The sequence below is a fragment of the Saccostrea cucullata genome, unplaced genomic scaffold (assembly GCF_032062105.1).
Source record: "Saccostrea cucullata isolate Sc308-1 unplaced genomic scaffold, CSIRO_AGI_Scuc_v1 ctg1578, whole genome shotgun sequence".
Taxonomy (NCBI): Eukaryota; Metazoa; Mollusca; class Bivalvia; order Ostreida; family Ostreidae; genus Saccostrea; species Saccostrea cuccullata.
This window is the reverse complement of record NW_026934129.1, coordinates 45,800-64,540: the sequence shown is the minus strand read 5'-3', so window position 1 is coordinate 64,540 and position 18,741 is coordinate 45,800. Positions and strand designations below refer to the sequence as shown.

Below are 18,741 nucleotides of genomic sequence, written 5' to 3'. Positions count from 1 at the left end.
AATTCTATTTTATGGGTATTGTTATTCATGAATTATTCATATTTACAAATTCATGGCAAGAATTTGAAATGAAAAAATTGACATCTTCATAATGTTTGGTTCATTGCAAGAATAAGCTACAACTTTAATTTGTTTTTTAGTAATTTTTTTTCTCTTTTTTGAAATTATTCATATACCCTAACCCTCTATTGGGAGATAAAATAAGGAAAAGGATATTCTCTCCTTGGTTTAAAAAATACATACGGAAATTCGCCGTCCATTTCAAATTCCATAGATTGATTTGAAGGATTATATCAATATTTTTAAAGTATGTCTAAAGTGATAATATGTATATAAAACACGCTAGTCTAAGTTAAGATTAACTGCGCAAATTCGTAGCATATTTTTCTGCAAATACAAACTATTGTTGGCTCATATTTTCGCTAAATACTTTTCACTAATTGTAAGACCATCGTTATAGATTAACGATCATTTTACAATTTCAATACACAGGTTAGTGTGACCAGTCAACAGGGAATTTTTACTCCCCCATGACATCCAATCCCTTTCTACTTTTTGTTTTTATTTCTGCATTGCTAGAAAAATGATGAGGTCGATTACTATTCCAACAACCTTTTCACTTCAGTATACGACAATGAAACCTATCATGCATGAGAAAAAAAGTGATAGAATTTCTTTTTTTTTTTTTTTTCTTTCTTTTTTTTTTTTTTTTTTTTTTTTTTTGTTTTCATCATTTCAATAATAACAATATAAATCATAATATCAATAAAATTGAAAATTTCAGAGGTTTTATAAATCCATACCTAATTTTTTCCTCCTTCAGTTTCTGAATCAGATATAGATGTAACAAGTGTTTTCCAAAAAGACACGTTCATGTTTCCTACAAGATCGTCATTGATTTGACTTTTCGCCACCCACGCCTTTCTAGGGATAGAAACACGACGCTTGTGATAACGATCAGATAGTTGCGAAGCGCTGTCTTCATGAAATATCATTAAGTCAAATGCTGACTGACGTTTTTTTTTTTAAACTAATTGGCAGGCCATTATATATACACTGAATCATCGACATATTGTTCCGTTATTTCTTAATTATGACAAGGAGTACACGGCGATGTGACCGGTCTGCAAGAGATTTTTACTCCTCCATGACACCTGATCCCACCTCTGATGTTTTGGAGGTCCGTGTTGTTCTACTCCAATTTTGTGTTACTTAATGGACTTTGGAGCTTGAATACTGTTCGTTTTATCCATATTTTTTGTACATGAAAAATAGGATTATTCAATAAAAATTTCATGAAATATAAATGTTTTATCACAATTTTATGACCAAAACAAACCATATTATTTAAGTGAATTATTTGTGTTCTTTTCTTTTTGTTTTGTGCATGTAGACAAAAGCCAGGATCACATTAGGACCACAGACAGTAATCCAATTACATAATTATATTTAACATCCTTTCTGTTAATTTGTTATTTTAAAAAACCTAAAAAAAAAAAAAAATGAGAACATTTTAGTGGAAAAATTTTAATGCTGGAAATCAAAAATTATACATGTTTCTTTTGTGCATGGATCTTCTTGCTTTGTATTAGCGAATAAGATAACTTTTATCTTGTGTCATGATTTCATACATTGCATCAGTTGTGAATACTATTTCGGTAAATCAAGAGATACATCTATCGATTTTAACAGAAAAATACTCTATATGTTTTAAATAAAGAAGATGTACACTTAGAATGTTATCGACATTCACTTCAACCACTCTGTGCTTCCCGGATGTTATCGATGAAATTTTATTTATCCACAGAAAAGTGCCCGAAGTAAATACTTGACACGAGGACATGTTTTACTCACGTTTCTTGCTATAGGTCTCAATTTTTGTTCCCAATAATACACTATAATTGTCTTCATTTTATTCATTATGTTATGTAACAGGTGTTGCACTTTGTCAAATGAGTAAATAATTTAACACGTCAATCATAATTTTATTTTTGATTATAGAGAGAGAGAGAGAGAGAGAGAGAGAGTCATCAATATTAGGAGCTATAAGGATATTTAAAGAAAAAGTTGATGTAGCATAGAAACAAGACTGTGAAGTCTTAATTGAAAAGGACAGCCTTTTTTTTATACCAACTTGTTTTTAAGTACCAGGTATCTTGCAGAATTTAATCTTTTGTCTGAGAATGTGAAGGTAGCGAATAGTGATCAATCCCAAAATTCTTAAAATAACAAACATTAAAGAAACAGTTTACGTAAGAATTAATTTAACTTTTTACTAATCACTTTAGCGTCAAGATTATAATTGCAGTAAACAAAAGTGTCAAAATATGAATACGAGAAATCACAGTTAGTTTTGACAGCAATAAATTCAGTAAATCAAAATGAAAAAAATATTACTGCAGCATATAATTCTTTGTCACAAAATTCCTTTTATTTTCAAAACAAAGGTATTATCTAGTCTTTTATATCATCTCAGTTTACCCACTTGAAAATAAAAAGGTCATTACCCTTTTCCTGGACATTAAGAATAAAAAAAAAAATACTGTTCCAATCATGCGATCCCTACTTGTATTTCAAAAGATTTAATGTTTTTCTTTTTGCAAAAAAGATACAAACATTAATAAATATATTTACCAAATTGACAAAGATAATTCAACTAAAACGAATATTTGCTAATTCGAACTTTCTCCACTTTCCTTAATTTTTTAGGATATATTAGTTATATTCATATGCTTCCTATATTTAAATTATTCTCATTTTCACATATAGTAAAGATTTTACATAAAGGTACAAAATGATACAAAAACAAAAAGTTTTCATCGTTTACTAAGAGAAAAATTACTTTTTACGGATTTTTGTAACTCAAAATGAATTAAAAGCCAACATCCTTCTAATTTGTCTGAACAATCTTAATTTTTTGATATATTTTGAAACTTTAATTAGTCGCTTATTATTAATTTAACTTACATTTGAAAATTTCATCAAGTCTTTGATTGCATAAAAATTATAACTAAATTTAATGTTCTATGATAAGTTGGAGAGGCAGAAAAGAAGATATTTTCATACGACACCATTCCGCCAAAAATATAGTCCCTGCTAGTTTTTAAGCGCAGTTTAACATTTATTTAAGTTGTACAATTGTGAAGAGGATAGAAAAATATGATCTTTTAAATCTCTTAAGCCTAAATATATAAGACATATAAGCAAATATACTTTGAATATCTCATCTAGTCAGAAACGAGAGGAGAATCCTACCTTAAAGCAAATCAAACAACGATATATAGTAAATCTGAGTGTAACTATAGTAAATCAAAGTTTCCTCTTATTTCATAATAATATTTTTGATAGGGAATACACCTTGCGAGTAGGAGAAATAAATACCTCCTTGATTCACCAACGATCGGCTCAAATGTCTTTGGGTAGTGAGCATCCCATTTTGAAAAGATCAAACAGGATGTAAGCTAATCCTCTTGCACTAGAAATGTGGTAACCCTTAGACAAATAAATTAAAATGAAATATGGAGAAAAATAACATTAAACAATACAAATAAGAATCAAATCAAACACGGGCTTCAAAAACATCAGAGGTAGATCAGGTGCGATGGAGGAGTAAGTAGCCCCTTCCCACCAGTCATATACGCCGTGTGCTCCTTCATTTGATAGAAAAACGGGAAAATCTTGTGTGAAAATAATGCCCTAAAGAAGATTTTACATAAATTACATATTAAATGTGGCGTAAGATTTTATTACTTTTACAATTGATAAATTTTAGATATTAAAATGTAAAAGTCAGCATACGCTCTTCAATAAAACGTAGGTCGCTAATGCATTTTACGTCAGGCATTTTTAAATTAATTATATGACGATAAAGAACAGTATTCAAGTTCAAAAGTCCATCAGAAGTCTTTTTAACAATGAAAATACGGACCCATAAAACATCATAGGTGGTATAAGTTGCCATGAAGAAGTGAGCATTCCCTGCTTACCTGTCACACCTGCCTTGTGCTCCTTATTATATATAATTGGGAAATAAAGAGAAAAATACTCAACAAGTCAGTGCTTAGATAAAAATGTTTTAATTGTTGTTGAATTCGTTAAGTGCTGATTTTCAAGAGAAATGTTGATAGCCGTTAACTGCAAATTGTAATGGATTTTTGATTAAAAATTGATAAAACACAAAGCTTACTCTTGTTTTTCCGATTGAGATATACCACTTGCAGGTATATGACTTTTACACCACTTGCAGGAATTACACATATATTTTTAATGGGTTTTACTAAAAATTTACACAAATATCAAACAATGAGTTTGTGGTATGTTTTATTTTGTCAAAAGGATATGTTGCCACAACGTAACAGCATATTATCATATCAAAATTTTATCCTATCATTATTCAAAAACTGAAAGCAATTACGGAATTATTTGGGCCAAAAAGCACCATGTTTTTTTTAACTTTCCTCCTCGATAAAATCTTAAATTCACACACAAAGGGGACCAACTCTAATTATTTTATCGTGTTTTCTACTTCAATGTATCTCGTGTATCAGTGTTTTTCTCTCATCAAACAAAATTTTCTTTCAATGGATATTTTGTAAAACACAATTTTCTGTATTTCTGTTATATTATATGCAGACATTAAATCAAAATTTGAATAAAAATTTATGTGCAAATTTGATTTCTAAAAATTATCAAAACGTTTTCCAAATAGTAATAACTGTGAATAAGACGGTAAGACAGAGAAAAATGGGATTTTTAAAAATTTTTATTATGTATCTTTTATAACTATAAAAGATTTTATTTATAAACTGAACAAAATGGATTATCTATATGAGGAAATATCAAAAGTCCATGCAATTACAAAATAGGATCAGTGCAATCAAGAAAAAACATGAAATATTTGGCCCACGTATCACTCAAGACACTTCTCTAATGAACATTTTCCACCTACACACAGAGTTTATAGAAAACTGAATCTGGTTTTCACGTTATTTCTCGATCTTGAAATGAACACGAAAAATATATAATAAAACAGCGTTTTAGTTACAAATTTGAAAGTACACAATCTATAATTTCAACTTTCCTCCTCATAAATTTCCGAATTAACTTTAAAACTTTTCACACACAAAGGGGACCAACTCTAATGTTTATAGTGTTTTCGACATTAATGTATCTCGTGTTTCAGTGTTTTTCTCTCATAGTATATTTCGTCAAACAAAATTTTCTTTGAACAGATATTTTGTAAAAAAAAAAATTCTTATATTTCTGTAATATAACATGCAGGTATTTAATCAAAATTAGAGTAAAAATTTATGTACAAATTTAATTTCTGAAAATTAACAGAACGTTTTCCAAATAATTTTAACTGTGAGTAAGACGGCGACACAGAAAGAAAAGGAATTTTTATTTTCATTATGTAATTTTTTTAAAAATATATCCCCTAATGGTTATCTAACAACCAAGCTCTATGATTAACGTGACGACTTAAAATTTTCTTCCCTTACTTATGCAGCAATATACCTTCATCACCTGCACACTGAGTTAATGGTCCATTTTATACACTGAATTTACAACGGGTTTTCATGTTATTTCTCGATCTTGACAAGGAGCAAACGGCGGATATGACCGGTTGGCAAGTGATGTTCACTCCTCCATGGCACCTGATCCCACTTCCGAAGTTTTGGAGGTCCCTGTTTGTTCTCCTAATTTGTATTGTTTTTTTGACTCTTGAATACTGTTTGTTATCTCCATATGTTTCATATCTCAGTTGATTCGATATGCAAGAGATGTTCTACATATGAACAATTTCTAAAACGAGGTAAATTATTGACAAACAAGTTGATATACAAGAATATCAACAGTCACGTTTAATTCATCATTTTGTCAGTCCTATGGTCGAAACAATGACTTTGTCAACAAGCATATTTTTTAGCGGTGAGTTAAATGCTGATTGACGTTTTTCTTACTATATACATTGAATTGAAGACAGATTTTTCTGCTATTTCCCGATTATGACAAGGAGCACACGAAAAATTGAATTTACAACGTTAATGATAAAGCTTTGTGACCAACTTTTTCAAAATATCAGGTGATGCTAACTCTTTCAAAGCAAATTAACCTAATACCACCTCTGATGGTATGGTTAATATGTAGTATATATGGTTAATGAATTCTGAATAGAAATAGACTCTGCCTACAAACATGAAATTAGTTTCTTTCAAATTGAATTTAAAACTAATTAAAAAAGTGAAATGCCCTTAAATATCGGGAAGTTTCTTGTACAATTGTTCTAGACTACTTTTTTTATTTGAGCTTGTCTGTTGCTTGAAAACTTTTAATTTATAAATGTAAAATATACATATAGGCATTTTAAGTGCTATTTTTATACGTCAAAAATGAATTTACTTGAAAGGAAAGAATAGATAAAGAAACTTCATTGTTGCAAATATTTTAAACAAGGAGGACAAATCCAATGCACATGTCTTTAACATAAAAATTTATTATCTTCTTTTAACATCTGGCAAGTGCATTAACATCAAAGTAAAATATATCTAGGTATCACTTAAACATCTGTCAAGTGCCAGTCGTTGGGTTGTGTATTAATTCCTAACGTAAACTTAAGTAATCTATTGTATCGTGTACAGTCAAAGAATAGGGGGTTTAAAGGGGCATCCAAATATGCAGCTAGAATTAAATCATCAATAGTGTGGCATAATACCTTCGTATCAAACTCTTTGTCACTACATATTAGAACATTTAAATGAACAGTTGAGTATTTTTCCTCGTCGGATTGAATACCATAATCTCTGACCGCCTTGCCATTGACGATAACACTGTGAAAGATTTAGAGTGTTCCGCCGAGCCGCGCTATATCTATTCACGCCGCCAGCGAGATAAACAGAGCTCTAGAAGCTAGTCCTTTTTTATGTACATAAAAGGGTTCTAATTGAAAACTATGTAGAAAGTCTGTGGCGTTTCTGTCGGCGGCGTAAGACCACGGAATCCCCCGGCCTGTCTACCTGTTTACCTTCCTACCTGTGTGCCACTTACGATCAATACACTTCAGCCGAAAATCAATTCTGTGGAGTTTACTTTAAAACGGTAAAAAGTGACCTATCAGTTATTGTACTGACGGGCACCTGTTAGGGACCCGGTCAACAGACATGGAGAGGGGAGACAAGGCGCGGATCTAAAGGGTGGAGGTAAGTGAATCATTAATCGTCCCACCCCCCTTCCCCTTAACTTCTCTTTCACACGACAGCAGATCGATCTGAAAGTTTCAATTCAAACTTAATGGAATCTAAATAACATCTGTCAATAAACCAAGCGGCCAACAGTAAAGGGTATTCGATTATGAACTTGTACTTTATATGGACCTTTCAAGTGCGAATCGAAGGTATGGTCTTTTGGTTTTATTTCTAAATAAGATATTTCTAAACTGTATTTCAAGTTTTATTCGTCACCACAGATGATAAAGCAGATTTTATACGGATTCTACACACTATAGGTACATATAATTATCATAAGACATAAGTATTGACAATAAAAGATCTGTATTCAGTAAATGAAAGCGTATGATTTGAAAAAGAAAAGTATGGGATAGATGTAGCAGGTCGTGCTAGCTTTAGCACCGTATGATAACAATAGATGTAGCAAGTTTGCCTGATACAGATAAGTTAATTCAAAAATGTTAAATGTAAGATTAATTTTATTTCATCAAATATTTATTTTTAGTAATAAGCAGAAATTAGACTTGCCAATTCATTCTCAAAATTTGGGGATAAAAGTTGTTTTGCTGTTGTAGGGAATCTGAACTGTTCTAAACAATGAAATTTAAAAATTGTAGATTGGACAATACTTATTTAATTTATTTAATGAACATCCATCTGATTATTTGAATTTATTTTGATTAAAGCAAATTAAAGAATTAACAAAATAATAGTATAAACAGATAGAAAGTACATTTAAAATGAATTAGATGCAAAGAAGTTATATAATTATATACTTATACAGTGTACTACATTATACACTGCATGTGTTTTCTTTTATATATACAAAACATGTACAACTTTCAAAACCTTAAGTTATTCTTGTGATTTATATAAACTTTATGGTTCCTGGGTTCAGATTCGTTTAACTTTCCTGAGATATTATAAAATCTATAAAAGTGACATTATAAATTACGTATATACACTTTTTTTATTTACAATTCCAAATTTAATGCATTTGTTCAAACATGGTGTATTGTATGTAAAGAATTGTAAATGAGTGCATCTTTCATATCTTGCATGTTTTATTTACATGTTGTTAATTGTGGACACTGAATTTTCCTATAATTGCACTCCTTACGATTCGACAAATTAGTGCATACTAAACTTCAGATAAAAAAGTTTTGTACCCTGTTTTATAAAGCTGTGTCAGATATATTTATTTTAATCCTTGACTTAACACTTTTTAATTCTCTGAGGTTGATATTTACACATGGCCATTGAACTGACTTACAGGTCCTTGCTGTTTAATTTTTGCGAGATCGTGCCAGGAGAGATCTGAAATATTGGCCTGTAGAATGTTTTTCTATAAGCACGCCTGGGTCTCTATGTTTTCAAGGATGTTTGAATACCTTAAATTACGCATTGAAATTCATACTGAAATACCACTTCAATGTCGTTGGATATTTAAATACAGACGAGTGAAATTCAATTACCCGCGTAAGGATCTCTAAGTGAAGAGCAGTGGGGATTTAAATCACAGATAACGCTGTATTGAGAAGCGATAAATTTCTAGACTTTTCATTAATATGTATTTCAATTTCATGTCTCATACAATAATATTTCGACACTTAAATGTTCCATTTAAAATTAATGAACTATTTGACAGTATAAACAGTTTAAAGTAACTTTATTTTAAAGTGAAATTTAAGCAGCATTTGTATCTGTTTTACAAATAAATTAAAGAGACATGGACACAAGTTTTTTTTTTTTGAAAAAAATAGTTTTAATGTTTACAATTCCTAATTCGGGAAATCATTTGTGGCTTTACAAAACAGGGACGTAGTATCCGGGGGGCCAGGGGGGGGGGCCTGGCCCCCCCACTTTTTTCCCCAACATTACCTTTACTATAGTAAATGTTTATTGATAGGATGGTTGGCCCCCCACTTATAACCATAGTATAGTGATAGCAAGGATTGTAAGGAAAAAATTTGAAATGATGGTAAGTTGGCTTTGAAAAAGTTGGCCACTACCCCCCACCCCTACGAAATAGGATTTTCGAGTTTGGGCAAAGTAAAAAAAAATTTTCTCAGGTAGCCCCCCCCCCCACTTTCAAAAACGATGCTACGTGCCTGCAAAAGAGACACAGAACTTAAAATTATGAGGATGTTTACTCCTCCACGCACCTGATCCCACCTCCGATCTTTTGGAGGTCCGTGTTTGTTCTGTTTGTTCTGCTCCTATGTTGTATTGTTTTATAGACTTTTGATCTTGAATACAGTTCGTTATCTCCATATGTTTTAAAATGTAAACATGGCTCGTGACTTTTTTGTTTACATGTAGAAAACATATCATATTTTTAAGATCAGCAATTCACTTAAAAATGTCTAATCGTATTTAGAATTTACTTATTTCTTGACAAAATTTGCTTTAAATGCACATATATTAATAAATTTTACCTATGTAAACAAATTCATGGCACGAGCCTTCTTTATATAACAAAAGATTTGGAGCTCTGAATATGTCTTGTATCTCAACAACTAAAATTCAATTTTTTGATTATCATTAAAAATACCTTAGTTAAGTACTTGAAAACATAAAAAATGGAAAAAATAAATTTGAATTTTTTTAGCTGAAACTGTGTACGTCATGCCCCTTTAAAAGCAAGCAAAGAGAATTACATGCACTCAACCACTCTGCAATAGGTAAATGCGGAATCTGGCTTTAAATTATTTCAAACTACAGGGCCATATTCTTTATTTTTATAATTATTATTTATTATTTATTTTTCATTAAAGACTAAAATTTCTTGAAGTAAAATATTTGTACATAACAAAACACTAGTATATACACAAAAGATTTGAAGTAAGTTTTGTACACGTCCGTATTTGTCTGCAATACTTACTTGTTATTTCACTTAATGGAGAAAGGCTTAGGGTTCCTTGCAATAAATGTCATTTATTGGAAACTAGAAACACATATATAAATAATGTAGCGTTTTCATCTAGAAATTTAGCTGTCAGTTTCTCTCTGAATTCCAGATGCCTGTATTATAAATTCATGAGAACTTGAGTACATAATACCTTTATCTGTTACAAAAATCCTCTAAATAATTTGAAATTCCAAACCTTAATACTTCAAAATCATAGATATTTGTCATTTGCTATACAGATGTGTAAATGATAAAAGGTTTTAGATAATGTCCTTTTGTATGCCTTTTTGGAAATCGTATTAAATACCTGTTTTACCTTCGATTCCGTACCGACTGTCAGTTGATAACATCTTTCTTCCATACTTTCAGATGACGACGTAGACGATGGCGACGAGTGACGAGGAGATAGAGGAGGTGATAGATGACGCCTCCGTTGTCTCCGGAGACGACCCGACTTTGTTTGAAGAAGTCGATATCGAAGTTGCTTTTGAAGGGGACGTAGAAAACAGCGAAGATGAAAGCGCAGTGAGGACTAAGAAGAAAAAATTGACGTCACACACTCTAGCCGTGGATCGAAATGTTGATCAGAGTGAAGAAGAAGATAATATAGAAACCGAGAAAGATTCCCGACGTAACTCACGTAGAAAAGGGTCGGGTAAGAACGGAGACACGGATTTAACCGACGGTCAACAACAGGTAAGAAGATGACCATGTGTACAAGATAACCTTTCATCTTGTTCTGCTCAATGATAACTGATGGAGAGTAAAGAAAATACAGTATGACATATTTTAAGAATAAGTTTGGTTTCAAAACCCATGACTTGCATGTCTCTTGCAATGTTTCAAATGACTACCCACCAAACCAAGCCCTGATTAACTTCAATCTTATCTTGCAGACTATTTCATTATCTAACAAATATCATACTGCTTTGTCATTTACTTATTCAATCTATAATATTAATTAGATTTTAAATCCAATTAAAGTTCAAGATCTCACGTCCTTGAAATATAAAAGGTTGAGAAAAATTGTGCTTACAAATGCCAGCTGTCCAAAAGTGACAGGGCCATGCTATAAATTAAGCATTTCTTTAAAGTTGAGACAGTCGATAGAAAACCAGGAGAAGCGGAATTAAAATGATACATCTTCCTGTTCTTTTACAGAGCAACAAAGAAAGTGAAGAAGTTTCTTCCAATTTGGTGAATGAGGATAAATTAGAGAAACCTGCTGAAAACAAAGTTCGCATCATCATAGAGCAGTGCGAGACGCCAGCGAAGGAAGATGATGACGAAGGCAAGACAAATGACTTACCCAGAGAGGAAAAAGCTAAAGTTGAACAGCCGAAAGTGAAATGGCATCAGAGATATGCCCAGCAGAAAAGGAGAAAGTGGATATGGCCTCGAAAAAAGAGAGAAGACAACGAAGAGGAAGAAGAGGGGTGTGTGGATGATAGGGAAGACGGAGGAGTAAATCAGGCGGGGGTGAAGAGAGAGGACGAGGAGGCAAAGGTAGAGGAAATTAGAGGAGTAAGACAGGCCAAGAAAGAGGAGGCAGAGGAAGAAGAAGAGGAAGACACAGAGATGACTCAGGAGGAGAAAGAGGTGAGATCTCGTCAAGGTGTGTTACAGAGTATTCGTAGCAGAAGCAGAGTAAAAAGAATGGGAGTGATAATGAGGTGTTGTGTTAACTCATTTAGTATATATACAAAATACTAGTACACAAAAATCCAAATGTCAAAATGAAATGTGAATGCTAGATATTGTCCATACATAAAAACAAACCTGGTCAATATGAGTATAGTTAATAATGAAGTTCAACTAGTTATTACCATAAGTATCAATTGTGATTAGCAGAAACCTATCCTAATAATAGTTTTTTTCTTTGTTTTTACAATGCCCTGACAATTCCATTTATTTTCAAAGGACATGTATAATGCTGTCAGGAATGGCGAATACCTCCTCTTCCAAGATCTGCTGGACAAGAAGAACGCCGATATTAACATGCTCTGGGTGAGAGGCCTATTTCACAAGTTTTTCTCTCTAAATCACACGAATCGCAAAGTTCGTTCAAATGTTTTTCTTTCTGTTATTGAGTTTTTCCAACAACTGCTATTATTCGAATTTGCTGTTTCAGTACAGAGAAAATTTGCTGATGGTAGCGATGCGCGCGCAGCAGATAGAAATGGTAGAATTCTTAATTGACAATGGCATTGACTACAACTACGAGACAACACTTTGGGTAAGTTGTTTCAACAACAGACTGAATCTTTTCAAACATAAGAGCGGCCTAGTCCCCTAAATACTTGATCACTTTTTTTACTCGGGAATTTTAGTGTAAATTTTATTTATGTCATTATTGTTATAGTGTTATACTAATTCTCATCATATTTATAGGATTTGAAAGATCGAGAGAAGACGGGTAAACGCTTCTTTCAGTACAAACTGTCGTGTCGACAAATGGCTTATGAACTGGATCTTCTGAACGTAGTTGAAATGATTGACGTTAAAAACAACCAAATTCACAAGTACTACAAAGTAACGCATCGTTTACCACGCATGCGCCGTCCTCCTGCTCCCACGCCGCCATGTTTGATGTACAGTGACGAGGATGAGGAGGATGAGGCGGAACTTTTGGCGGGAGGAGATAGCGATCTGTTATCGAGTACTTCCCAGCTGGCGGAAACTAGCGAATCCAAAACAGAGCAAGGTCAATCAAAAACGGAGGTCAATGAAGACAAAAGTGCAGAGAGGAGGGGTGAACTTACGGAAGAGCGAGTTGCTGAATTGGAAATCACGGATGACGTATACGAGATGACCTCCCCTTGTCCTAACAGTGTGGTATTCAACAAATACGAATTAGTCGAGGAAAGACCTGGCCTTCTCCGACGCGGAACGAAGTCATCAATTGGACTACAACAATACAATGACATCAAATACAGACGTCGTGCTTATTCGAAAAGTGCGCACGCCACAAGTGTTGTTGATACAGTAGGGAGTTATGCTTGGGAAAGCAGACGTTGGCGACCACTCAAAAGTGCTTCTGTTGATAAACAGTCGGAGCAGAGCATTCCTTTCGTTGCCCGGATGTCTTCTTGTCAAGCACACGCGAAATCACAGACTTCACATTCGACTTCACAACCCTCACGAAAACAGAGATATTCTCGGCCTAGGCCTCTATCCTCGCCAGCCTCGTTTTCCGTAGAAATTCAAAACATCTTGGGACAGAGTCGTTTGCTTCGGACAGAACCAGCTCTACCGTATATCAAACCTCCAAACCGAAGCTCGCGATCACAGTCTGCTAAAGCAATAACTCCATGGTGTCACAGTAATTCAGCTGCTGTTTTTGAACGATTATCAAACACCAAAATACATAATAAGATACAAAATCCCAGATTTTCTGTTAACAGACAAATAAGTTTACGGACGAATCGCTAAATGTATAAATGCATTATCTAAAAATGTGTACCCTTGAAATCTTGATTTTGAGGGATGAATGATTACTTTTGTATACTTCTGCCTTTTCTGTTGTGATTTTGTATGTATGGCGATATCATTCAAAGTGATTAATACGCTATGTAAAATATTATAATTTTTCACGGTGCTACTTAAGCTATTAATCCAGAGCTATATTTGATTAATATTATGCACATGTTTTGTAGAACAATAAAAGTACTTATTATTAAAAAAAACATTAAGTGTTCACAAAACCAGATTGAATATACCTAATTTTTTTTTTAATTTTAATGATGTATGCTGTAAAACTCATCGATTCATGTTCATGCAGAGTTGTCATAATTTAACCCTGTCATATTTTGGACATTTTTTAACTGAGCAATCCAGTTGTTGAAGACTTTTCTTTTGTTAGATGATGAACATTTCAACGATAATTATTAAAACCTACAAATACTCGTATCTTCGCAAAATCCTTACGCTAAGACAAAGATGTAAGGAGTCAACAGTTGATGTTAAAAAAGACTTATTCTTGTGCCGAACATCTGATATATGATGTATGATATGTCTCATATAGATTTAAAGCCTTAACAGAGAAAACTCTTCTTATATGTTCAATACCGTCTGTTGAAACATAAAAGCAAAATCTCCTTTTGTATATTACTGAAGATACTTCATAAAAACAAATTATTCTTTAAAAAAAATTATACAAAAAACAAAAAAATGCTTGAATTGATACATGTTTATAGTTTTGGACTTACTTTGTTTGAAAATTATGTTTATAATAAATAATTCAAAATTCTAAATATGTGGTCAAATCTACTCTCTAGTTAGTAGTTCTTGGAACAGAACATAATATGATCATATGAACAACCAACTTCTTTACCCGATGAACAGTAAAAAGTATCATTATAACTGTAAAATAGCTTAACTGAAATTAGAAGAGAAATTCTCAAAATGATATGAAAAGTAAATGAGTACGATTTCTGTACAGTATGCCTATCTTCTTTTATTAAGTGTTCGAATCCCACTGTGGGACATGGAGACAGGTCCTAGGGATGAGACCGAGGCACCGTGTTGCCGTAGGTGCCGGCACGAAATAAGTCCCTCACTGCCCAATGTCCATAAGTAGTGATATTATGCAAGGACTTTAAGGAAATATTTGGAAATAACTAATAATATTCAAGCTCAGAAGTCCATTAGAACAATTCAAATCAAGAGAAATGCAAACTCACGGCCATTTAAACATCAGAGGTGGGATCAGGTGCCATGGAAGAGTGAGCATCCCTTGCTGACCGGTCACATCTGTTTGCTCTTTGTGGGGAAAACGGGAAATCCATCGAAAAATCATTGAGTAAATAATGACTAAACAATTAGTATGAAAAAACGTCAGCCAGTATTTGACTTGGTTGTGATATTTACCATAGAGCTAACGAATTGATGACTTTAATTTTAATGGTTGATATTCTTGTTCATCAACTTGTTTATTAATAACTTTCCTTGTTTTAGAAATTGTTCATACACAGAACATTTTTTGGGTATCGAATCAACTATAAGATACATGTAGGCCTATATCAACCTGTAAGCACATGAAAAGCGTTTATTGCTGCATAAGTGAGAGAAGTTGGCAATTGAGAATTTATCACGTTTATCAGAAAGCTTTGCTGATAAATCATAATCAACTTAATAATCAACTTTTTCCATTATAATATTTAAATGTGAAATAGATGTCTGAGACTTTGTATTATATTTTATTTTACACACATGAATTTCTACAAGTAAACGAAATGGATGGCTGTATTTACAATAAATACTGATACACTTTAACACAGGCGTTTTCTTCTTCTACCAGCCACAGGTTGTCGTGCGTGTCCACAGAAATTCCGTGTGGAAGTGATATCCCATCATCCTCTGTTAGGATGTAAGACAGGAAGTTCCCGTCCTGGCTGATCAGGTGTACAGCGTTATTGGCGTTGTCTGCAATAAGTATGTGACCCAGACTGTCAGTGGCTACACCATGCGGTTGAAATCCCTCTTTTAATGTCCCAGTTGCATTCCCGTCATACCTGAACCTTAAATATCCAGACTTGTTCAAGACAACCACGTTATTATTCATTAAGTTCAAATCAGAAATACAAATGTCTTCGTTCACATTTTCACAAATAAACCTTGGATGAATAAAAAGTCTCTCCCCGGTCTTATCTGTCTCGAATTCCTGGATCTTCGTCCCAGTTTTGCTGTACTTGACCATTCTCGCGGCATTAAACAAGCCCATACAGACCAAGAAATCACCTGATCTTATACAACACAGTCCTCTAGGACCATACTCAGCATTTATAAGTTTTGTTTTCTCTTTATTGAGTGACACTCTATAGATAACTTTATCGCTACCGTCAGAATAAATCAAACTTCCGTCCTGCATTACCCCCAGACCCCATGGTTTACTGTCAGTACAGATGCTATCCAGCTCTGTCCCTGACCTGTCTATCAGTAGTATCCCAGGACCATCACCACTGATGAACGCTGATCTGTCTCCACGGCAAGTCACGTACAATAAGTTTTCTTTTTCAGTTTTCGCTTCGCTAATTTTTACTGAAAAACCCAAAATACTTTTGATGGATAGCGTTTTGTTTGCAGAGGAAGTCTGCTGTGTATCGTCACATTTTCTTAAATGACTGTCAAGTCTGCCATGATCCGTGGTCAATTTCCCAAACTGCTGCTCATTTTGAGATTTGTTAAATTGACCGGCTGTGAACGAAGGCAAAACAATGTCTAACTTCTCTGGAATTTTTAATTTATTAAAAATATTTGGATTTTCTTTTCGGTACAAAATAAGGTCCACGGGATTGTTTGACTCCATGAGACTTTCCAATTTTTCTATCAAATCATCTATGTTTTCCTCAAATTTCTTAACTTCCATTTTCTGCAGAGAAATGACCTCTGATTGTTTTCTCTCATCTTCTTCAGAATCATTAAAACTTTTTTCTATGATGGCATTGATATGGCTTATAAAATTCTCAGCTTGTGTTTTCATGCTTTTTCTCACAATTTTATGGCTCGTTCCTATTTCATTTTCTTCTTTCTTAAAATCAAGTAGTCTATGGGTAAATTCAGATTTCCACATCGTTTTCATTTTAGACAATTTTTCTGCGGTACCATTCTTTTGTTTGTCATAAAGTTCTTGTATCTTCCCGATAGCGTGTTTGTTATGTACTTCCTGAATGCACGATATACACACTGGGACTTGGCAATCTTCACAGCAAGCCTCGTACGTTTTAGTTGGGTGTATGTCACACATTTTGATCTGATTGGCTGGATGAAGTCTCTCAGACAGACGAACGATGGTGTGTCCGGAGGGAACTTTGCTTTTAAGATAAGACTCTACATCGAGGACAGAGTTCATCTCCACACGGAACACAGTGGAAGACAGCGGGCTCGTCCTCGCAGTATTGACATCGAATGATGTCCTGGGCTTGGAGATTTGTCATTTTTAACTGAAATATTATGCATGTATTGCTTATAATTAACATTACTAATTCTTTCCACAGGTCAAATTAATAATCATTTTTTTTTATTAGAGAAAACCACCAAATGTTTGAGATGTTTTACATTTTAAATTTTGAACTTAGCCGATTCTTTATTTTCGAAATTTATTAGAAATCTAAAATTTAAAAGTTCTACATATATATACTCTTAACATTTCTTTTAAAAATTAAAAAAAGGGAATGAAATAAAAAGCAAACAATCTCAAAAGTCCAATTTAATTAAAAGAACAAAAATTCAGACCTAAGCAAACAGGGACCCGATCCCTTAATGAATAGTGACTAAATTAGAAAATTCTCCAAACATTACAAAAACTGATCTTTGAAACATCAAATTTTGGATGAGTTGATATATATATATTAATATATAAATAAATCAGTACTAAAAGACGAACTCAATTTCTTAAATCTTTCAATTCAACCCTCACTCTGCAAATGTAAAGTTAGCAATAATAATAAAACTGCAAATAAAAAAAACATTAAAATCTTTGATACAGAATTAGTTGTTTTTTTTTTATCGAAATTTGAAGTTTATGGTAAATAGAAAGAGATATACAAAAAACAGACAAAACTTTAACATAAAAAAAAACTTTCATTTAATATGCCCTCTTAATTTGTTTTATTCTTATTCTTGATATCACATGTATATTAATCTACAATGTACATGAAATTCATCTACTTATCAATTTATTAACAAAAACGCTTAATTTAATGATTGTAAGTGTTGTTTGACACAATAACGTTCTACATGAACAACATATCATATATTTATAAGTATTAAGTATACCTGTATGTCCTATCAGAACTTATACATATCTTTTTTTAAGTGGTAAACACATGTACGTACATGAAAGCTCTATAAGTTGTCTGTCTCTTGAAGGTGCTAAACTTCATTACACTACCACTTATAAATCAAATAGTTAAAAACTTTTTACATGTAGCAAGGAAATAAATTTCAATACTAGAAAATGTAACTTAATTTTGAATTATTTATGAAGTTGTCGATTTGGGAGTGCTTACTACTCCATGGTACCTTATCCCATATTTGTTGTATAAGGTCTATATGTTTAACTTAGCTCTTCTCCATTTGTATTGTTTTAATGGTCTTTTGAGATAGATTACCACTTGTTATCTTTATTTTTCATTATACAGACAATGAAAATTCACACAATTTTTAACGCACAACATTTTCATACAAATAACAGAATGATATAACAATCAATTTACATTGTCTTTACAAGAAAACGTAAACTCACCTTGCAGACTTAAACCAAGATTGACATAGAGTAGTTGTACTGGGGATGTAGTAGGCGGATGTACGTGCAACTAGCGGTGGTCCATGTGCAGCGATTACCTAATTTTTTCTGATTAAATTGATTTATCACAAGGATAAGAAAAATTGATAAGTAATTAAGTAGGTTGACAAAGATGTTTGTATTTAGATAACGAACGTTAATAGTATTCAAGATCAAAAGTCCAATAAACAAAACAAAATGGGAGTAGAGCAAACATGAACCTCCAAAGCATCAGAAATGGGATCAAGTGTCATGGAGGAGTGGGCATTCTCTGCTGACCGGTCACACCCGCCGTGTGCTTCTTGTCATGACCAGGAAAT

General features: G+C 32.9%; 2 protein-coding genes across 2 annotated transcripts; one reads left to right on the top strand and one right to left on the bottom strand.

Annotated features, from left to right (window-relative positions):
• Positions 1-6,544: 6,544 nt before the first annotated feature.
• LOC134239992 (uncharacterized) lies at positions 6,545-13,844 on the top strand. The gene is made up of 6 exons (XM_062722117.1): positions 6,545-7,199; positions 10,507-10,833; positions 11,299-11,736; positions 12,058-12,144; positions 12,269-12,373; positions 12,529-13,844. Exons 2-6 carry the CDS (start codon positions 10,522-10,524, stop codon positions 13,567-13,569), a joined length of 1,983 nt encoding a protein of 660 aa, XP_062578101.1. The 5' UTR covers positions 6,545-7,199; positions 10,507-10,521; the 3' UTR covers positions 13,570-13,844.
• A 1,442-nt stretch (positions 13,845-15,286) lies between these two features.
• Positions 15,287-18,465, bottom strand: LOC134239994 (E3 ubiquitin-protein ligase TRIM71-like). Its single transcript, XM_062722119.1, has 2 exons — positions 18,383-18,465; positions 15,287-17,078 (listed from the first exon to the last, which is right to left on the bottom strand). Exon 2 carries the CDS (start codon positions 16,985-16,987, stop codon positions 15,386-15,388), a length of 1,602 nt encoding a protein of 533 aa, XP_062578103.1. The 5' UTR covers positions 16,988-17,078; positions 18,383-18,465; the 3' UTR covers positions 15,287-15,385.
• Positions 18,466-18,741: the final 276 nt, after the last annotated feature.